The sequence below is a fragment of the Periplaneta americana genome, chromosome 2 (genome assembly GCF_040183065.1).
Source record: "Periplaneta americana isolate PAMFEO1 chromosome 2, P.americana_PAMFEO1_priV1, whole genome shotgun sequence".
NCBI lineage: Eukaryota > Metazoa > Arthropoda > Insecta > Blattodea > Blattidae > Periplaneta > Periplaneta americana.
In genome coordinates, this window is record NC_091118.1 from 165,420,890 (window position 1) to 165,443,895 (window position 23,006).

General features: G+C 36.8%; 1 protein-coding gene across 7 annotated transcripts in view; it reads left to right on the top strand.

Moving 5' to 3' along the window:
- LOC138694770 (uncharacterized) overlaps positions 1–23,006 on the top strand; it is a 114,237-nt gene that overhangs the window by 55,824 nt on the left and 35,407 nt on the right. For 6 of the 7 annotated variants that reach the window (XM_069818805.1, XM_069818804.1, XM_069818806.1 and 3 more), the window contains 8 exons: positions 1,358–5,836; positions 8,954–9,170; positions 14,662–14,860; positions 15,138–15,414; positions 16,417–16,619; positions 17,024–17,235; positions 19,133–19,369; positions 20,802–21,137. In XM_069818805.1, the coding sequence (XP_069674906.1) occupies positions 1,358–5,836; positions 8,954–9,170; positions 14,662–14,860; positions 15,138–15,414; positions 16,417–16,619; positions 17,024–17,235; positions 19,133–19,369; positions 20,802–21,137 (6,160 nt within the window). The remainder of the gene's footprint in view (positions 1–1,357; positions 5,837–8,953; positions 9,171–14,661; positions 14,861–15,137; positions 15,415–16,416; positions 16,620–17,023; positions 17,236–19,132; positions 19,370–20,801; positions 21,138–23,006) is intronic. The other variant, XM_069818807.1, reaches the window with a different exon arrangement.

Here is a 23,006-nt window from a genome sequence, read left to right on the forward strand (position 1 = left end):
ACAAAGCATTTCCAGAAGCTTTCGTCATATTGTCTTTAATCTGTATGGCACTTCACTACATTGTTACTACATGTTCTTTGGATCTCTAGTAATTGTTTTAGAGTAGTGATTGATAATTTGTGACCGTATTAAACAATTGCTGTGTCTTATAATAACTTACCACTTCTGTATTTCTTTATTTTTAGGAATTATGAGGAAGTTATTGTACATATAAACTAATTTACCCATTATCTTTTAATCCTATGTAAATCATCTTTTCGATCTTTTGTAGGTGTTTAATCACAGAATTCTTAACTCTTTTGATGGATCTCCCTAAGCTTCTAAATGTTTTTTGTCTGACATTTCAAAACTAATTAGGTATCCTTCCATGAAGTAGTTTTTAATTTCCTTCCATTATAGCCATTAATTCTTTTTTATTTATAATTGAAAACGTCTGTAGCCTAAATTTCTCCCTATGAATTGCATTTTTCATTTAGTCCATGATTCACTGCTGTAGTAGGAATGGATCTGACAGGGATCAGAACTTTTCGTTCTGTGAAATAAATGTGGTTTAAAAATATGATTTATGATGCTAGTTAGTTTTAAGAATTTGTGGTTTTTATTTTTAAAAATCATTATACTGTATTATGGAAACATGAAGTTCTGAAAATGATACAGATCTAAACTATAAACTTTCTTTAATCCAATGGCAGATACTTGAGTTTACATCATTCACCCAAGCTTCCCTATCTATGAGTGACATGCAGAAGCCATAGTTATTTTTGGTGCTGAGACATTGCTCCCGCACTGTGGGAGGTGAACTGCATAACATCAAATAATGATGATCAGTGGAGCAATGGTAGAATTCCAGTAGGGGAAACAAGAGTATCCTGATAAATCCTACCACCAAGCACCATCTTTATACACCACAAATTGTTTTGGATATGCTGGGATTCAAACCCATGTTACAGCGACACACTGGCTGTTTGGCTAATGGTGTACCGCTAAACCATAAACTGTAAATTTTGCAAGAGACTAAATAAAATTTGTAAAATTCTATAATTGAAATAAGTAATTAAGTAACTTGTTATAATTTTAAATTCAGTATAATTATTAAATTTGAATTTATAATTAGTGCAATTTATTTACTTGAATTATAAAATTTTTCTTACCTTGCATCTAGTGTATTATAAAATTTATATTTTGTAGCTTAGATCTGTTTCATTCTCAGCACTTAATATTTTAAATATTGACATTGATGTTCTTTCACATTATAAGATTGCATTTTCAAACAGCAAGTGCTCATTGTGAACGCATTTTCTGTTGTAACTTTCAGTTGTATGTCCATCAGTTTAATTGTGTTGATTTTTTCCACCAGAATGCAACACCCTTCCGTCAAATGGGAAACAACAAACCTGCTGCAACTATCACCCCACAAACAGCAAACTTGGCCTCAGGTGGAACAATTGCAAATCCAACAACTGGCAACAACAGCAGTACTGACACAAGTAATCCTTCCTGTGGCACAGTGCCTAATATGGGAAATATGGGAGGAGCAACTCCCATGCAGCAAGATCCCCATGGAAGTAATCAAGGTTTCAACATGATGGGCCAACAAAATCAACCTTATGGTAGTTCTGGAACATACTCAGATATGCAGCATTACAATCCTAACAATGCACCACCTTATGGATATCCCACTAACCCTCCGAATTCAAATTATGATCCTAATTATTCCAACAATTCCTACAATTCTAATAATGCACCATATGGAAATTCTGACCACAATACCGGAGCTCCCCCATATGGAGGACCTGGAAATTATTATTCTTCAAATAGTGGTCCAACTGGTGGTCAACAAGGCAACTATGAAAATAATTCCATGGGATCTTATTATCCTGCTGGTCCAGGAGGTAATCAAGGAAATGGTTATCAGAATTCTGCTCCTGGAAATGGCACACCTTACTGGCAACAGCAAGGGAACCATGGCTATTATCAACATCAAATTAATAACACTGGTGCGAACGGAAATGCAAATCAGTATTATAGTGGAAATGGAGATGGTTCATATGGTAATACAAACACTGGAGAGACTGGAGAGAGTTCATATTATATGGGACACCATCAACAAGGACAATATGTGGATTACGGAAATCGAGAACAAGGAAATGTGTATCATGGAATGAACACTAGTGGTTACATGGGTGATATGGAGCAGCAGTCACTTGGTAATTCAAGAAATTCCAATGGAATGAACAATTTGGGAGGAAACAATCAGAATCAAAGTGGCAACATGATGAACATGCAGCAAAACACGAGTATGAATAACAGCATGCAAAACACGAGTGCAACAGGAAATACTCAAAACACACAGAATCAAAATATGAATAATATGCAGAGTTCTGTGAATAATCAACAAAATTCGATTGGAAATCAGCAGAACTCTATGTCCAATCAGAATACTATGGGGAGTACGCAAAATTCTGCAATGACATCTATGCAGACTTCCATGGCAGGAAATCCGCAAAATATGTTAAATAAGACTCAAAGTACACAAAATTCTGTCGGCACTCAACAGAGCTCTGTGGGCACTTCACAGAGTCCTGTAACAACTCAACAAAATACTACTGGCCAGCAACAAAATTCTGTTGGAAACCAGAGCCCAATGGGAAGTTCCCAAAACTCATTAGGAACACAGAACAATATGGTTACTCCACAAAATATGGTAGGAAACCAACATAATCCAATGGGTGCATCCCAAAATTCTATTATCAGCGCACAAAATCAATTGGGAATGTCTCAGAGCACTACAGCAAATACGCATAATCCGATTGGATCTTCACAGAATCAACAGCATTTGATGGGTAATCAACAAAATCCAATGGAAACTCAACAGAACCCAATGGGACCTCCACAGAATATGATAGGAAATCCACAGAATCCTATGAACAATACACAGAATATGATGGGAGCTACTTCAAACACAATAGGAACACCACAGAGTCCAATGGCATCTCCTCAAAATACCATGACAACACCACAAAATCTGTTAGGACCACAGCATCCTATGGGTGCTCCTCAGAACCCAATGAGTATGTCACAGAGCTCTATGGGTACACAATCAAATCTCATGGGAACTAATCAGAATTCCTTAGGTAATTCACAGAACTCTTTAGGAACACCACAGAATATGATGCCAGCACCTCAGAATCCTATGGTAACTCCACAAAATCAAATTCCAACTCAGAATCCAATGGGAACTTCGCAAAATCCAATGGGAATGCAACAAAATCCGATAGGAGGTTCACAGAATCCAGTAGGAGCACCTCAGAACCCAATGGGAACTTCACAAAGCCAAATAGGAACACCACAAAACCCAATAGGAGCACCACAGAATCCAATGGGAACTTCACAAAATCCACTAGGAGCACCACAGAATCCAATTGGAGCTTCACAAATTTCTATGGGAGCACCACAGAACCCAATGATTGGTTCACAGAATCCTATAGGAACACCACAGAATCCAATGGGACTACAACAGAGCTCAATAGGAACACCACAGAATCCAATGACGCCACAGAATTCAATGGGACCCCAGAATTCTATGGGAACACAAAATCCGATTACACCACCACAAAATCCAATTGGTCCTCTGCAAAACTCCATGGGAAACCAACAGAATTCTATGAATTCACCACAGACTCCAATAGGACCATCTCCAAATATGATGGGAACATCTCAGAATATGGGAATGCAACAGAATCAAATGGGAACTTCTCAGAATCCGATGGGAACTCCTCAGAATACCATGGTAACTCCTCAGAATCCTATGGGAACTTCTCAGAATCCAATGGGAAACTCTCAGAATACTATGGGGGCTCCTCAGAATACTATGGGAACTCCTCAGAATTCTATGGGAACTTCTCAGAATCCTATGGGGAATCCTCAGAATACTATGGGAACTTCTCAGAATCTGATGGGAACTGCTCAGAATTCTATGGGAACTCCTCAGAATCCTATGGGAACTTCTCAGAATCCTATGGGAAATCCTCAGAATCTGATGGGAACTTCTCAGACTCCCATGGGAACTCCTCAGAATCCGATGGGAAATCCTCAGAATCCCATGGGAACTCCTCAAAATCCAATGGGAAATCCTCAGAATCCTATGGGAACTCCTCAGAATCCGATGGGAACTCCTCCAAATCCGATGGGAACTCCTCAAAATGCAATTGGTGGCCCTCAAAATGTGATGGGAATGCCACAGAGCCCTATGGGAGGTCCACAGAATGTGCTGGTAATACCGCAGAATCCCATGACCACGCCACAAAGTCCTATTAATACCCAACAGAATATGCTGGGAACTCCACAAACTTCCATGACAACTTCGAATGCAATTGGAGGTTCACAGAATGCGATTGGAAATATGCAAGATCCTGCAGGAAATTCACAGAATTCATTGAACAATATCCAGAGTAATAACAGCAATCAGAATTCCATGAGCATGATGCAGAATTCACATAATCATATGCACGGTCATCACGAAATGGGTAATGCTCCTGGAAACAATATGCAAGACACATACAACAGAATGTCTGCTATGGAGTCAAATAATTCTAATCAGAGTGTCTCATATAATTCAGGAAATAACGTGAACTCCTATCACCAACAACAAGGACTGCAGAATAGATCAATGCAGCAAGGAAATAATACAAGTAATAACGTGTCAAATGATTTCAAAATGTGTGGGAATGGCTCAAATAACCTTTATGGACCAATGCCAGGTAATGTTCCATACCTTGGTGAAAATATGGGAGGTATGTCTATGGGCAAAACTGAAACAGGTCAGGGTCCAATGAATATGATGCCTGTGGATGGTAATGCACCTAGTGGTCCAGGCACCCATGTTGGTAGTGACATGCAGATGTACGGTCCACAGTCGGGTGGAATGCAGTATCCAAATAGATGGGATGATACTGCTGCAAGTGGCAGATTTCCACCTACCTCACAGCAACAAGAAGAGAATAAAGTGAAGTGTGAAGGGAATGTTAAAGAAGAATCTCAACACATGTCTTCTGATGGAAGTATGATGGGTATGAACAAGGATAAATTGAAATATGGCGAAGATGACAAGTGTCTCGAGCAAACAAGTGCTTCAGGCTCAAAATCTTCAGAAGCTTCTGATCAGAAGGCAGGAGAAAACAGACAACTTTCCAGGGAAGGTTATCCATCAGGCAATGATTCTATTAAATGTCTAAATGATTTGAAACCTTTGGATTCTGGTATGAAAAACGAGCAAGATGGAAAGAGTAATTCAGTTTCGTCATGTAATGTTCAGCAAAGTAACAGTATTATAAATCCTCAATCTTCTAACTTAAAAGCAGAAGACAAAGTTAGTATGAACTGCTCAAATGAGACCCAAACCGATATACCTCCTATGTCAGCAAATGCATATGGGTCCTTGAAATCAGAAATATCTGGAATGTCTGACATGTCTACACAGCATAATGCTTTTAAAATGGAGTCCAGTGCATTTAAAACAGATTGTCATTCCCAAATTGGCACAGTTAAGGCATTTGAAAGAAATCCGTCATCTCCACACTCTAGAGACAAGGAAATGAGGGACATCAAGGAATACGAGATGAATAATGATAAAAAGGATATCAAATCAATGGAAGGTGCAGAGGGAAGAAGATGTGAGTCAGTAGCTGTTGAGAGTAAAGATGCCAGTTGTGGGACGCCCAATTTTGACTGTCCAAAAGACCTCAACCTGAATGAAGGAAAGCATGTAGTGGAATTGGGACCAGGAGCAGCAAGGAACATCGGAGGAAAGGAGGATCCTGGCATTCCTTATGATTGGGTGAGTAAATTAATTTTTATTTTTATCATTTTTTAGCAGTAAGCTTTGAAACCTCGTAACTCACTTTCTTGGTGTTTTTTTAACTTCGACATTGAAGTAAAAATTGCTGCTGTGTAGTGACGTTTGAACAGATTCATACTCATAGTATTTATCGAAATCACGAGAATGCTTCGTGTGGTAATGTCTTTTAATGTTATATTTCTTCATCAATTCAATTCAATTTATTTGGCCATTAGACATACAGTTTTAGGCTTCGTCAGAATACATTGAAAAAACATATAAATACATTTTAAAAAACACTAATTAGAAACAGTAAAATTTAAGTAATACAATGAAAACATGAAATAATTTGAAACTTTTAAATTGAAGAAAACTAACTAAATTGCAATTAAACTTATTTATTAAAATACAATTTCATACAAATTTGTGTTGAAAAACTCAGCAACAGAATAATAATTGTAACTAATCTAAATAACTTTATTTATTAAAAAACAATTTCGTATGAATTTATGTTAAGAAACTCATCTACAGAGTAGAAAGGATTAATTAAAAGCCAATTATAAAATCTAGCTTTGAAACTGTTGGTTGGTAACTCATAATATTGACTGGGAAGCTTATTATATAATTTCATCCCCATGACAGAAAAATTTGTACTAGTTTTATGTAATCTACAGTATGGAATATTAATTTGTTCACTATTTCTAATTTCATGATCATGTATATTGGCTATTAATGAGTAATTGTCTATATTTTGTCGAGTGTAAAGGACTAGGTCGTATATATATAAATTTATGACAGTTAATATCTGTGATTGTTTGAAAAGAGGTCGACAATGTTCAAGATAGTTTGATTGACATAGAATTCCAATGGCTTTCTTTTGCAAAATCAACACGCTCCCAATTTTGCTACCATTTCCCCAGAAAATTAAGGCATACCTAATTATCGACTGAAAGAACGAAAAATAGGCACATCTTAAATAATTTCGAGAAACACAAATCACTCATTTCTTTAATAAATATATGGATGTAATGTCATTGCAAATAACACAAATCACTTTATCTCCATGCTCTTTCACAAAATAATTACCATACCGAGCCAAAATTCATTAAACTATCAATCCTGCGAGATTTCGAAAGCATTTTGCACTGTTTTGATTAAATACGCAACTGAGTTGTACTGTAACACATGAGTAAACTCTACACAGGTAACAGTAACTGTATGTGAGGGATGATGGGTATTTGTGAAATATATTGAAGTGCAAACCTAAGCAACCTCCTCCCATATTCCTTAGTGTAAGTTCCAAAAATAGTTTCGTATAATATAACAATAAAAGAATTAACTAAATCATAGATTTGTATGATATTGTACAGTGTGGATAGTTTGTAAAAAAAAAAGTTTTCTCTACAATACAGCTTCATGGCTTCTAGTGACAAAAAAAAAAATGAAATTTTGGTTTTTATCGTTTTTCGGTAGTTTAATATGTGTAAAATGATAATATGATTTTATGTCTTCTAATTGTCAGCTTTTAGCCCTATCTTCCTTAAAAATATTGTACTTAATGCAAACAATTTTATTAATGAAAATTTTTTTCTTGCAACTGCTCAGTAGAATTTTAAATTTATTTAGCCAATTGTATACATAATAGTAATATGCGTTACAAGAGCGGTATGTTGAAGTTTTCATGTTCGAGGAAAAGTTTGAAAAAGCGAAACGTAGTTGAGCTTTTTTAATTTCCGAGAATTTAAAGAAAACATACTGTTCGTGTATCGTACATTATTTTGTGCGAAGATTGTTTATTACATACCTGAAAGAGGAATTTCTAATTAGTTGCAATGAAATCTCCATCTTGGTTTCTGTTCAATGACGGCAAATTTGCAAAACAAAAATATCTATCTTCAACATTGTTGCTTTAAAATGTTTTCTGTGTTTACTATACTCCAGCAGGCCGTGATATACGTCTGTCTTCCCCCCCCCCCCCAGTCTATAAATGCGAACTTAAAACAAACAGTAAGGTTATGTAATGATTTATTTTTCATTTTAATATTTTAACAATATTATTTATATAACATATTGCAGTAATAACATCGGCAAGTTTAATTTTGCCGGTCTTGTTGATTTTTTCATGGCTTCCTTAATGTTACTTGCATCACGAATGCAGTAACTTTAGTGGAGTTGTAGAGTTTACTTAATTTTTGCAGATATTTAAAAACAATAATTAACAGTGCAATTTCGTCCACACCTGTGGAGTAACGGTCAGCACGTCTGGCTGTGAAACCAGGTGGCCCGGGTTCGAATCCCAGTCGGGGCAAGTTACCTGGTTGAGGTTTTTTCCGGGGTTTTCCCTCAACCCAATAGGAGCAAATGCTGGGTAACTTTCGGTGCTGGACCCCGGACTCATTTCGCCAGCATTATCACCTTCATATCATTCAGACGCTAAATAACCTAGATGTTGATACAGCATCGTAAAATAACCCAATGAAAAAAAAAAACAGTGCAATTTAGGTGAAATTGCAGTGGTAAGTTTCCAATTTATAATTATTACTATATTGTACATCTCTAAAAATAATATGTTAAAAGCCTGAAGCAGTAAAATCAATATGTCACTTAAGCGGTAAGAAGAGGGAAATTGTTATGTGTGTTAGGTTGGGAATACTGAATGTGAAATTTTGCACTTTCCGCGGATAGGTTTTGTGCGGAAACCAAGCAAATACGCATGATCTCGCACAAAAATATGTTACATATCCGTATTTTTTTTATACATTTGTATCTTTTATAACTTCTGAGAAAAGTGTACCCAAAATTGAGGAATTTAACATTGTAAGATATGGAAGTACAGAAGACACTGCTCACTTACTAGATTAAACACAGGATGTATTGCCTGCTATGTCTGTTTCCAGATAATTACACTGTATTTCTTCAAGAAAAGAAGCAGCTTGAATATAGACAATAATATGCAATAGTTACTATACTTATCACTTAATTTTCAATTCAGAAATATTTGTTTTTCAGTTAGATATATTGAAATGCAAACTGGATGAGATGCAGGTTTTAGATGTAAAAAAAAATCTTTATTATATCACGCAGGCAGAAGAGTTAAATCAATATTTCTTGTTACAGGCTACAGAGTTGTTGAAGAACTATATTCCAGGATCTATTGAAAACTCTGCAAAGATGGAGGTGCTATTCTGTATTTTGGAAGAATCAATGGCTCTAGGAGATCGTATGCTAGTATTCAGTCAGTCTCTCTTCACCTTGAATCTCATAGAAGATTTTCTTCAGAGGAATAATTTACCTGGTAAACAGGAGAAATGGGCACGGAATTGGAATTACTACCGTAAGTAAAAATTTACTTTTTCAATTATACAGTTTTTATGTATCACTTGAATTACTGCAAATCCAGTAGTGAAGATTTATCTCTGTCCCTAAGGGATGTAAAAGATATGTTTCCTTCGTCTTGTGTTCACATCCTATGTTATTTTAAGTGGTGGCTTGCATTGGTTGACCACATGTCAACATGCTTGTGAATTTATATATTGGTTCACATTCCTCTCAAGAGTAAAGGCACAGAACCTAATCATTGATTGTTAACAATGATTGAGAGGAGGAGAATGGTGGCGATGATGATGATATGAATTAATTTTCAGATTGACAAAAATCTTTCAGACTTCCAAAGAATAGTATAGTTACTGTTCTCCTTACTGGTATAAGGTTTAGTTCACATAATTGATGACAAAATTTTCTAGAAGCCAAAATTGATCAGAAATCTTTGATTTAATTTAATTGTCTTTAGACGGATAATTCTTTTCATATCATACCAGGTCAGAAACTCCTTAAGTACATTTCTCATTCAGTTTTTATGAATGGAATTGGTGTAAGACTTTTGGGTTTTGGATTTTCTGCTTAGATGCAGTAACATTTATTGTCTTGGAGCTATATATTGGCTCCATCATTAGGGAAGGAAAGAAAGAGAAATCTGTTAGATTTGTTAACAATTAGTGCTCCTCTCCAGTTCTAAAGACTTTCACAGTGTTTACAGTTTATCATAGTGCATGATTTTTGGATTTTTACATCATGTCATGTATGCAGAAACAATTATTTTGTCTCTGGATTTATATTTTACTTTGGGACACATCATGAATGGTTTTATAGGTAATCTACATAGCATTATCTAGGGTGCACCTATTTTATACCTGAGTTATTGCGACAAAAGGTTAGAGAAATTATATCCTCTTAACATGCTAGAAATAGTGAATAATGCTGAATAGCTAGAAAAATTTTGAAGAAAAAAATAGACTTACCAGTACTGCAAAAACTGGCTCTGGAAATAATCAATACAAAATTTCCAAAAGAAGAATGGATCCACATTTACACTAATGAATTGCTACTTAATAAAGAATCTAAGGCAGGAGCAGGAATTTGTAGTAAATATTCTCATCTTTCATCAGCCTAGGACCGAATACAACACACTTAGAAGGGAAACTAGAAGCCATAAAAACGTCTTAATGTGATTCAAAAGCAGCAATCAAAGCAGTAGTGAAACCTTCACATCAATACTGGAGAATAAGTTAAATAATTCAATCTGTAAAGCACTTACAAAATCTAGGAAAAATAGTTATCTTCCACTGAATTCCATACCATTGTGAGACAACTGTGAATGAGCATGCTGATTTTCTAACCAGCCTCTGCAATAATATCTGAAGCAGCAAAATTAAAAATTCAAAGAACAGTGAAAGCAAGATTAGATGAACATTTCAGAAACGAACCTGAAAATGAGCAGTGAAGTGAAACTTTGAAGAATAAACACCTAATCGTAGATTTCCTCAGAATGGCATCAGTTCCACTTAGGACACAACTTTTTTGCAGCTCACCTCCTCAGAATGTGATTCTATCCATTGTCGTGTGCCAGCCTCCTGCTGATGTCCCTCTGCTGATGACTGTTGTCCCAGGTGTAGAGAGGGGAAACGGGAGTGACGTGACAAGGGGAATGGAAGTGTGTGGGGAAGAGTGATGTTACGATATAGGTGTTGTGCTTCGATCTGCTTTGACGTTCTCCTGCTGACTGTGGTCCCAGATGATGAGAGGGGAAACGGGAGTGGACAGGTGGTGACGAACTTCGTGGGGGGGGGGGTTATACGATGACGTAGGAAGAAAATACGTTGATACATAGTAATTTATTTGAAATAAGCAGTGTCCTTCTCATATTCGTGGGCAGGGGAAACGGGAGTGTCTTTGAGAAACTCTAGAATATTGCCGTTTTTGTCCCTGTGACTCTGCTGAAGCTTAACTTGAAGGCGTGCTGTTGTCATGACTGAGAATATTGGAGAGGGGTAACGGGAGTCCTGGGGAGAGATGAAGACAAGACGAGGGAGAGAGAGTAGCGAGGGGCTGGTATAAAGGGAACGGGCTAGCAACATAGACAGGAGTAGAGAGGAGAAACGGGAGTGCCTGGGGAAAACTGAAGAGAGAGTTTGCTCGAAAAAGGGGTGCGAATACGGTGGGTAGGAGAACTGAGAGACGGGAAGCAGGGGTGGTGGAGGTTCTCGCCTATCGAAGCTCTGCCCTCAAAGGGACCGCAATTCGACGACCGATGAGAGATGGAGGGGTTACTCTCTGCTAACGAGCTCCGCTGACAAATGGCTGGCGATGGGCATCCACAGAGAGAGAATTCAAGGATAGAAAACACAACGTTTTCTAAAAGGGTTCGAGTACGGTGAAGTAAAGACCTCTCTGCTAACGAGCTCCACTGACAAATGGCCGGCGATGGGCGTCCACAGAGAGGGCAGTCAAGAATAGAAAACACAAGATTTTCTAAAAGGGTTAGAGTACAGTGAAGTAAAGACCTCTCTGCTAATGAACTCCGCTGACAAATGGCCAGCAATAGGCATCCACAGAGAGAGAATTCAAGGATAGAAAACACAACGTTTTCTAAAAGGGTTCGAGCACGGTGAAGTAAAGACCTCTCTGCTAACGAGCTCCACTGACAAATGGCCAGCGATGGGCGTCCACAGAGAGGGCAGTCAAGAATAGAAAAAACAAGATTTTCTAAAAGGGTTAGAGTACAGTGAAGTAAAGACCTCTCTGCTAATGAACTCCGCTGACAAATGGCCAGCAATAGGCATCCACAGAGAGAGAATTCAAGGATAGAAAACACAACGTTTTCTAAAAGGGTTCGAGCACGGTGAAGTAAAGACCTCTCTGCTAACGAGCTCTGCTGACAAATGGCCGGCGATGGGCGTCTACAGAGACGGAAGTCGGAGATAGAGAAGACAATGTTTTCTAAAAGGGTTAGAGCACGTGGAATCCAGACAAGGTGATAAAGGGGGGGGGAGGTAATCCAGAAGAGTGATACTAGGATTGCTTGGTGAGGGAGATTGGAGCAGGGAGGCGGAGACAGAGTCGGTGATGCGTTTCTGTTCTGGGGGTAAGTGTCGGCCATGAAAACCTGGTCCAACGAAGTACAGCACACTGGATCAGAGAAAGAAATGTTGTCGGTGGCAGAGGGAGCATTGTAGCTGCCCCCCCTAGCCGGCGACGAATGTGTCTATGCCATTTGGGCCTGCCTTATATACACTTCGGGCTTCGCGCAATTTCGCCCCCTCTTTGGTGTGGGTTTGAGCATTATGACGCTATGACGTCAGAACGCCCGTGAAAACCCTGTCTTGTGGCAAGCCACGTGCTTGCTTGGCCATGTGGCCACCCGACTGCAAGGCGCCAGGACACTCATCCTCTTCTCTGCACTGCAGCCCGGAGGGTGGCTGCATCCGGTGTTAACATGAGGGGGAGATGGCTGCTAGGGACCTGCGTTGACGATTTGAAACTTGAAAACACGAGACCTAAAGAATCCGCACGGGCATGAAAGAAATGACATACAACACCATCACGTTATTGTCCGTTATGTCAGTATCTGCAAATAATGAATAAAGATCATCTTTTCAAGTGTCAAGATATTAAAAAGATTGATGCTGATGAAGAGATTCAAAGTAAAGAGCATTGGTGAACAACAAGAACAATATATACAGAAACATTCATTATTTAAGGAAAGGCAAGAAGAGGGGAATCCCCATTGAGAATAGCTTGCCTTCCTTGATGGAGCCAGTAGCTTCGAAACATCGGATGTTATCCATCTGTGACACTACAAAAACCCCAAAAATCTTGTACCATGCCAAAGACCATAAAAGTTTTAAATTGAACTTAATAATTGAAATTGTAAAGAAAAGATTCCACATGCAAAAATTCTGAGTTTTCTATTGAGTTAATAAAATATAATTGTTAATATTTACGTTATCACAATCTCCAGTGTTCCGATGTCCTGTCAGCTCCTCCTCCATGGCATCATATGTACCTTCCATCCAGCTTGGAACATCATACTTATGGACCATATTTTTTGTGAAATGAAATGGGTGATTTTGATGTTAAACCTACCACTATTTCGGTAGGTATTTCATGAAATAAGTTGTCAATTTGGTGGGTATTTCTTCAAATAATTTTTCAGTTAATTGTACTATGTTAAGTTTAACATAAAACTTTTTTATTTAATTATTTGTTCTTACATATATAACATCAGCATCACTAAAATATGAACTAAGTATGGTTTCTACATTGCCCACAGTTGTGCTACAGTTAGTGAATATTTTTGTGAATTCAGAAAAACCCCTCTCACTGCCAACTTAGATATAGAGAATCACTGTCTGCAAATAATTCACACTAAATTCACTGTGATCATCTTCTAAAGCCCCCCAAAACCTCTTTCCATTAAAATATAACCTCCATTGCACAACATACAGAAATCTGTCTTTTCTCAATGGTCTTAGAGATAGTAAAAATGAATGTGAACAATATCCAAACAGAAAATACAGAGATATTGGCATCACCAATTAACTGAAACAAAAGTCACAAAAATGTTTTTGAATACTACTGAATAAAATTTTGGTGCATATTTCGTATTTTTTTGCAATAGAGGGAGTATATTCCGTGGCTGTTGGCATATTTCACACAATGATCCAAATTTCGCGTTATTTCGCGAGTTTTTTTTTTTATTCTTCATTTTCTTTTTCTTAAATTTAATATGGTATTTTAGGTAAATTAATTTAAAGTTAAGGAAAGAAGGTGAAATTTTGGTCATTTTTTCGAGAGAGAGAGAGAGAGAGAGAGCTTTTTACATTTTTTTTTTTTTTTTTTTTATTTTTATTTATTTATTTTCTTTTACAGAAGTAATCATTGACCTTTCATTTATATGTTGGCCAGATTTTATCAACAAAATCGTCTCCAAAATTCATACTTTAGTTATATTTCACAATTACAAACAGGTTTTCGTGACAGAAAATCGATATTTTAAAGCCATTTTTTCACACACTTGCATTTTTACTGCATTTACTTATACTTAACATTCAAATATTATAGGCTGCAACAAATTTCACACTAAGAAGTTGAAATCTTTACTTCATATTCTGAAAAGTATAGTTAACAAAACTACAGAGCTTTTTTGGATAAAGGAAATATTTAAAAAATTAAAAAATAAAATATACTATCCAGACACTAAAAAAATTAAAATTTTTTAACTGACTGGGTTATTTTTTTTTCAAATACATACATTCAAAATTCAAATTATGGCTCTTCTGTCAAATCATATGCATGTCAAAGATGATGCTGTGCAATTTTTTTCAGATCTGTAACATATTTTGTAGGAGTAGACATTTAAAAAAATTGTAATAACTCAAAAACTATTAAACTTGGGGCATTAATACTAATGACAAGAGGTTGGTGTATGCAAAAAAACAACAGAGTCATGGCATAGTTGAGTAATTTAAGATTATTCTCTTCAACAGGGCTGGATGGAAGCACATCAGCATTAGAACGAGAGAAGCTGATCAACGAATACAATTCAAATCCAAATATACATTTGTTCCTTGTTTCAACAAGAGCTGGTTCTCTAGGAATTAATTTAGTAGGTGCCAATCGTGTTGTTGTTTTTGATGCTTCATGGAATCCTTGCCATGACACACAAGCAGTATGCAGAGTATACAGGTAATAGAGACAAGTAGAACTAGTATTTTTGTATAATAGTGATATGAAAAATATGTATGTATTTACATAATATAAATTTGTTGAAGTCCCCTTTTCTCTTCTTTCTTTTTACTGCACCTGTCACAGATGTATGGGGTGCTTTCTCAGGCTCATTGTCTAGCCCAAGGCACACTGTGTGTATCATCCGGCACAGAGAAATACTACTACATATTGTTGTTGTTGTTATTATTATTATTATTATTATTATTATTGTCATCATCATATTTGCTTCATACAGATATGGTCAGAAGAAACCCTGCTTTGTGTATCGACTTGTTATGGACAATTGTTTGGAGAAGAAAATTTATGATCGGCAGATTAATAAACAAGGAATGGCAGATAGAGTTGTTGATGAATGTAACCCAGATGCTCATCTATCCATTAAAGAAGTTACAAATTTGTGCTGGGATAATGAACAGGACACAGAACCACGAGATTTTAGTGCCGAGAAAGATAAATATATTGACGTGGTTATGCAAAAAGTTCTAGACAGGTTCAGCTCACGGCTCTCTAAGGTAAGTTCATATATTTTTTATTTATTACCTCCAAGTTGTTTTAGGGTAACTTGCCAATGACATTAAAAGAAACAATATTGTAACATTTATTTCTACTTTTAACCACCACACCTGTCACAATGTGACTTTTATTTTTAACAATCTCCTTACAATAATGGGTATTCCACTCAACACAGCAACACAATAGTCGTTATAATGACACACGTGTATTATTGAGAAGAACAACAATGTACTCCTAATTTCAACTAATGTTCACAAAGAACTATGTGTAGAACAAAACTGTCAGTTCACAGTTTGTTCTCCTTGGCTAGTTCTTCTAGCTCACTCACTCAAGTTCACTGTACGTCGAACCCAAGCCTTCCAGATACACTTCACTACACATCGAACCCAAGTCTTCCAGATGCGGTTCCCTGCACTTCGAACCCAACCCTCTGGATATGTCGCACTCACCTGGATACTGCCACAGTTACAGACTCATTCAAGTTCACTGCACGTCGAACTCATCCTCTGGATACGTCGCCGCTGTCTAAGACAAGACTTGAAGGCTGACTGGAGACTAACTCTTCTGAAGACTGCTCACGCTTTTATTACTAAACCGTAACATCTCGAATCTTTGATTCGCGTGGCTTACAGAAACATTGAGAGGATTACACTTCTAGACGCTTCCCCTGATCTCTCCACTCCTCGCCGTCTCGTAGTTTTCCCCACGCCTTCCTTCTTGCTGGATGCACGCGCACACTCCCGAGACAACTAGAATCTTCCAGCACAGTGTCACAATATTGATATCCATATATGCAGAAGGAGACAGTTTGGAAAATTGTAGGCATATGTTTGTGTGTTTGTCTCTATCTTTCTGTGCGTATGTAATGTAAATGTATGATTTCTTTAAGCATGCTTTAGATGATGCTTAGTTGTCTTGTAGTACAGACTCATAAGAATGAAAGAAAGGTTACTTGGTGCATTTCCTAAACCTTGTATAATTACATACTTTTTTTTTTTCAGGAACCATTCCAGCATGAAAGTCTTCTTGTAGACCGTAAAGAAAAGAAATTGTCTCAGGCAGAAAAACGACTAGCAAAACGATCATATGAATTGGAGAAACAGGCAAACATAAACTACAGTCACAGGCCTCAATATGCTTATTATCCTGGAAGTACAGCAGCAGTAGGCAATCCTGGCATGCAAGGCACAGGACTTCAGATAAGGTCAGATATGACAAAGTATGTGCATCATACTACGAATGTGCACAGCAGGTTTAATTCTCACTGTACCTTGTTTCTCTAGAAAATAATGTGCTGCAGAAACAAACTCGTATTTATGTTGTTGAGTAGTTATTTTCTGTTTAATTGCAAAAAAATGTTACGCCATTTTCAGCCATCACAGGTTTTGTAGAAACACTTCTTCATGATTCCTGTGTAAGAGACTGAAAATAGTGTCAAATTTTGTTAAACCCTTATTACGCAAAGATTTTATCTCATACACTTCTCTGGAGAAGTACTTTTGTACCTCTTTGACATTTTCACTTGGAAATAATTTCTTCGTGTTTGTTCAGAAAACCTGTGATGTATGAACATTAAAAGTACATTTCTATACTGTAATCCCTTCCCAGGGCTATTAGGACGGATGGTACTGGTGGAGTGATGCCAAAACCAGTTGCCAGTGTTCGTCCTATGCAAGCTGAATTGAGTCAACAACTAGAACGAGGTCAAGCAAATCGCTCAACAGTCACAACACTCAATACAAGTGGACGTTCTAGATGGATTCCAGCAGAGGTATGGCAGAGGCAAGGAATGTCTGCTCAGGAGATGACACTTCCTTTGGGTGAGTACTGTGTTTTATTTTTTGTACTGCATTTTACTTTATTTTGACATATTGTTATAATTACAGTACCATCTATTGTTTTGCAATGCTGTAAGCTGCAATGTGTACTGTGCAGGCAGGTAAATATAAAGATGGGTTTATCTTCATACACAACATGTTGGCTAACAAGTGCATATAAAGATAAGTACATTAGATATTTCTTCAGTGTTTGGCCGATATATTGGTATTGGGATCAAATAATATGTTGGCCAGAAGTGTTGTACTGGCTCCAATAACTGTATGAAGATAATGAGTCAGCAACAGTAAGTGAATGAGGACGGACACATGTAGGAGAGCTCAAGTAGAGAGAAAGAATAGTATAGAGGGTATTGGCCCTACAATGAAGATATAAGTAGAACAGTAAAATGGAAAGTGTCACTGAATTAATTAGAGAAGAATGGAGCATATTAGCTCAAGAAATAAATTCCATGGACCACAAGACACAAGTTTTGGAAAAGTTACATAATCCACACAAGCTACAAGGGAAAAGTCAAACAATTGTTAACTTAAAAGCAAACATTGAAGAAAACAAAAAGAAGATTGAAAAACTACCTCAGGAAAATATGCAAATGAGCAGTAGAATCAAATATTTTGAAGAGGATCAAAGGAAAAAGAATGTGATAATTTTCGGCTTTAAAGAAGTGAGACAGTGTGCTATGTGTGTTTGGACCTATTCAATTTAGACGTAAGTGAAAAATACATTGAAGAAACACATGTACAGATTAGAAAAGGGAATAAACAGACTATTTTAGTAAAATTTACAAGCATGCAAACATGAGAACGAAAGAATTAGTTATGATGAAGTGGAGAAATTTGAAGCAGTGATTAGACATAAAAATTCTTTGACCACCTCTGTGGTGTAGGGGTCAGTATGCTGATCTCTTACACAGAGGGCCCGGGTTCGATTCCCGGTCAGGTTAAATTTCCTGGTTGAGATTTTTCAGGGTTTTTCCTCAACCGTAAGGCAAATGCCAGGAAATTCGGGCCACAACATCCCTGAAAATCACCGGCCCCTTTCATCACCGAAATCATATTCATAACAAATCAGTCATATACATATACAGTCGCCATCTAGTTCACAACAGTAGAACAGTCTCAACAATAGTACACAGGCCTTCGGATTTCAACCAAAGATTAACTTGCGATATGACCATAGATGTTAAAGCGAGTATAAATAACAGCGAGAAAAAAAAATTCTTTGACAAGTGCAGGAGGAAAGAGATAAATGTGACGTTTGTTTAATAAGAGGGAATAAAAGTGTTAGCTATGAAATTTAGGTGTAATAGAGCTTTCCACAAGACAGTGTATATGTAATGAATGTAATTGTGGCATCAGATTCAAAATTGTGATGTCTGCATTACACGAAATACATCAATGTATGTATCAAGATAAACAGCTAACCCAAAACACACACATGTCATGGGACCTATGCATGTACAGATTCTCGTCTACTAGCAGTTAGTACCCAACTGTCTCCACGGTAATGGCATTCACAATATGATAAAGGAACTGAATGTTGCTAAATGTGTAAAACATTTAGTGATAAAGAATATGTCACTTTCGTAACACTAATTTTTACTTCACTAATATTCCTTCCGAATAATCATGTACTCCTCCATAACCATTCTGTTTCTGTTATGTTCACTTTTGTTTATACACTTCATTGAGTATCTGAATTTGACATTTGTAGCATAGCTTACTTTAAGGCAGTTTCTACCCTCTCTCTACAATGCCTTTCAGCCTAGTTCTCTTTTTGACATGACTACTGTAGAACATTTACAAGATAGACTAAAGCTATGATTGTGTGTGTGTTACAGACGTTTTTGAAACAAGTAATATTGTTTTTGTTCTATTTCAGATGTTGTAATTCCCACGAACTCTCCAGACCGTGCATCAATAGTTCTTAAAGCTGGCCAGCGTGTGATGGTACTCAAGAGTCCAAAGGGAATCTACATGCAGCTGGAAAATGGGAAAATCATTGCTATTCGTACTGCATTCAAAGTTGGTGGTGGAGCCAAGGGAGCTGGACCACAGCATCAGGATTGCAAACCTGCTCCTGAGAAAACTGAGTTGAACACTCCAGATTACAAGAAAGGTACATTCATTACTAGGGACCTGTATTAGGTGTTACATTTTCGAGAAAGTGGTGTTATTTTTTAGTTTCTAAAATGCACTTTGCGTAAATCAGGCAGTTCAGTCAATTATTCAAAGCAATGCTGCCATATTTAACATCAAATTTACCAATGGAGCTCTTAGAGTACAGAAATTTATTTATTTATGTAATTTATTTATTTATTTTCTTTGCTCTCCCATTTATACAGCTAGAATAGATTTACAAATGGTGTGACATAACCTCTCATAATTTTTACGTGCTTATTACTCCTGTATGCAAAATTCTTGGTTGGTTGGTTGGTTTCTAATGGCAGACACAGAAGATTTTCTTCATTTTCTTCTGACACTCATTTTGTATCCTAGTCCAAGGTATGATGCTTTAGAACACACAGCTATGGCTTGGGGCTACTGCATAGATATCATTCACAAATTTCATGAAAATATTGCTGTTGAACTGTTACACATTAAGAATATGTTCACACTGAAAAGTTTTCATTTAACTTTGTTAACAAATCATGGTCGTGTACATATTGCATTATTTATTTTAATTTATTAGTCTGACCCAATATTTTGGGTTTGCCTTGTGACACAGAATAGTTCACAATAAAATTTAAAACGAAAAATTATATAAGCAGGTTTCAAACAAAAGAGATTAAGACATAATAGAAAAAAATAGAACCTAGTACAATTTAAATTGAATGTACACTATGGCGAAATATCACTACAGAAAATTTTATTATGGTGGTGACCATAGCATCTTGAAGGTCTCTTTTTGGCGTGTAATTTTCCCTCCACTTTACAAAGGTCTTCAGAATAGTGCCTCTTGCTCTGAAAAAGAGACTGGTAACTGTAATTTTTTTCAATTAGGTATTGAATCAAGCTCGTAAATTTTCTTTTTCTCTTCATTCACTTCACATGTTCATTAACTTTTGCAGTGTTGTAAATTTAATTGCTTGGTCATGAAAGACTTTTGCGAACTTAATTCTGTCCATCTTTGCTGAAACTTTATTTTTCACACTTCTCATGAACCTATATTTTACCTATTATTTTGCAGAAATGTAATAAATAATGTCGCATTTGATACCATTTCCTTCTTCCTCATATTCACGTTACAAACTTCTCTAACATTTGATTTTGGACAGAAAGTCGAAGAAGAGCAATAATTTTAATGTTAACATGGTTAATCAACAATGTGTGTGTGCTTTGGTGTGGATGGTTCATTTGTTACTATGAATGTTTCTGGACTGAAGTAACACAGATCACTCAGTCAAGGTCAGTGGGTTGTATAGAAAAAAATTTTTCCACAAATGGGAAGTAAACTGGGGTCCTGCGTAAAGCAGAGTTTAAAAAATCACCATTTCATGTTCTGAGAGAATTCTAATTCTGATCTTTCTTTTTCTTTTTTTCTCCCCCAGAGAGTAATGTTCCTCCAATTAATCGCACAGTCAACACAACCAAAGTCAGCAATGTACTTCCATTCAAGAATAACTCTGCCATTACAATAATACCAAAGAATGCAACACCACAGCAGAGAGCACCTAGCAAACCTATTGGTAGAATGGGAAGTAACAGCAGTGGAGGTGGGATTGTAAAACAGGACGTAACTGTGAAACCATGGGGACCCAGAATCAGCTCGTCTGGTGCAGATATTGTTCCCATAACAATGGGAGGTAATAAGAACATTGGCTCGCAGCAGCCCATGGCGCAAGCAAGACCTTACTATCATCGAACTAATGTCAACAGTGGTGCAGGTAATGTGTTTTTCAGTCTATAATTTGTAGTATTTTCTATTTGAAAACATTATTAGAAAGAAAGGAAAAAATATAAGAACACCGATAGATAGTTTTTCTGTTCTGAAATATATATAAACAATGCACATAACTTTATTAGTACTTACTTACTTATGGCGTTTAAGGAACCCGGAGGTTCATTGCCGCCCTCACATGAGCCTGCCATCGGTCCCTATCCTTAGCAAGATTAATCCAGTCTCTACCATCATATCTCACCTCCCTCAAATCCATTTTCATATTATCCTCCCATCTACGTCTCGGCCTCCCCAAAGGTCTTATTCCCTCCGGCCTCCCAACTAACACTCTATATGCATTTCTGGACTTGCCCATACGTGCTACATGCCCTGCGCATCTCAAAGTCTGGATTTAATGTTCCTAATTATGTCAGATGAAGAATAAAATGTATGCAGTTCTGCGTTGTGTAACTTTCTCCATTCTCCTGTAACTTCATCCCTCTTAGCCCAAATATTTTCCTAAGCACCTTATTCTCAAATACCCTTAACCTCTGTTCAGCTCTCAAAGTGAGAGTCCATACAGAAAAACCGGTAATATTGTTTTATAAATTCTAACTTTCAGCTTTTTGAGAGCAGACTGGATGATAAAAGCTTCTCAACTGAACAGTAATACACATTTTCCGCATTATTCTGTATTTAATTTCCTCCTGAGTATCATTTATATTTGTTCCTGTTGCTCCAAGATATTTGAATTTTTCCATCTCTTCAAAGGATAAATTTCCAATTTTTATATTTCCATTTCGTACTATGTTCTGGTCGCGAGACGTAATCATATACTACTTTATTAATACATCCATTTTTATTTTAAAATTGTCGTTGTCATTTATCTATTTACTCAATTATAAGACACACTTGATTTTCTAATTGTTGTCTTTTAAGCTTTACTTGCATACTAGAAAACAAATGGAGAAACTCCAATGTTCTGAGCATTTGATTAATTAATTACCAATTAGCAGTAGGCCTCCTTTGTGTGTTTGGTGTGGAGCATGTTATAATCGCCAGCTTTTTTTTTTTTTTTTTTTTTTTTAAGGGGGAAGTGTGAGGTTCATAAAATTTAAAATTTGAATGCATGTTATATTTGATACCATGTTATAATCGAGTTAATACAGTATATTGCTTAGTTCAAAATCCTGTTTCATTTCGAATTAAAATACATCTTTCCGTCACTTAACGGGTCTTCCTGCAGATATAAATTCTTCAGTTGATATTTTCAACATTGCAGTGGTATTCTACTACTGTCTGTATGTTCTAAAAACAGTGGTATTGAAAGAGCTGAAACAAAGCACAGTCATCTCAGTGATTTCTCTTGCATGTAAGGAAGAAGAGATCCACCACTGTGGAGTAATGGTTAGCATGTCTGGCTTTGAAACGAGTGGGCCTGGGTTCGAATTCTGGTTCAGACGAATTATCCGGTTTGGGGTTTTTCCGAGTTTTTCTCCTCTCAACCAATTGAAACAGAATTGCTGGGTAACTTTCGGTATTGAACTTTGGACACATTTTGCCTTCATTAATTTCAAATTCGTCTATCATCTTTCAGTAGTTTAAGGTCGACAGAGGATGCAACAGAATGTAGTAATGTGACTTGCATTAAGATGCATTGATCTGAGGAAACTGCAGAAGTCCCAGGGGGACAGAGAGGCTTTCATAGCAGACTCCATCGTAACTCTGTGAATTGATAGATGGCACCAAATAGTGAATCATGATACCTACAACAATGCGATCTTCAGATCAATACAGGATACAGCAAGCCGTAGTGCCGTGAATTGCATATTGATGACATCAATCTGAGGAAGCTGCAGAAGTCCCAGGGGACAGA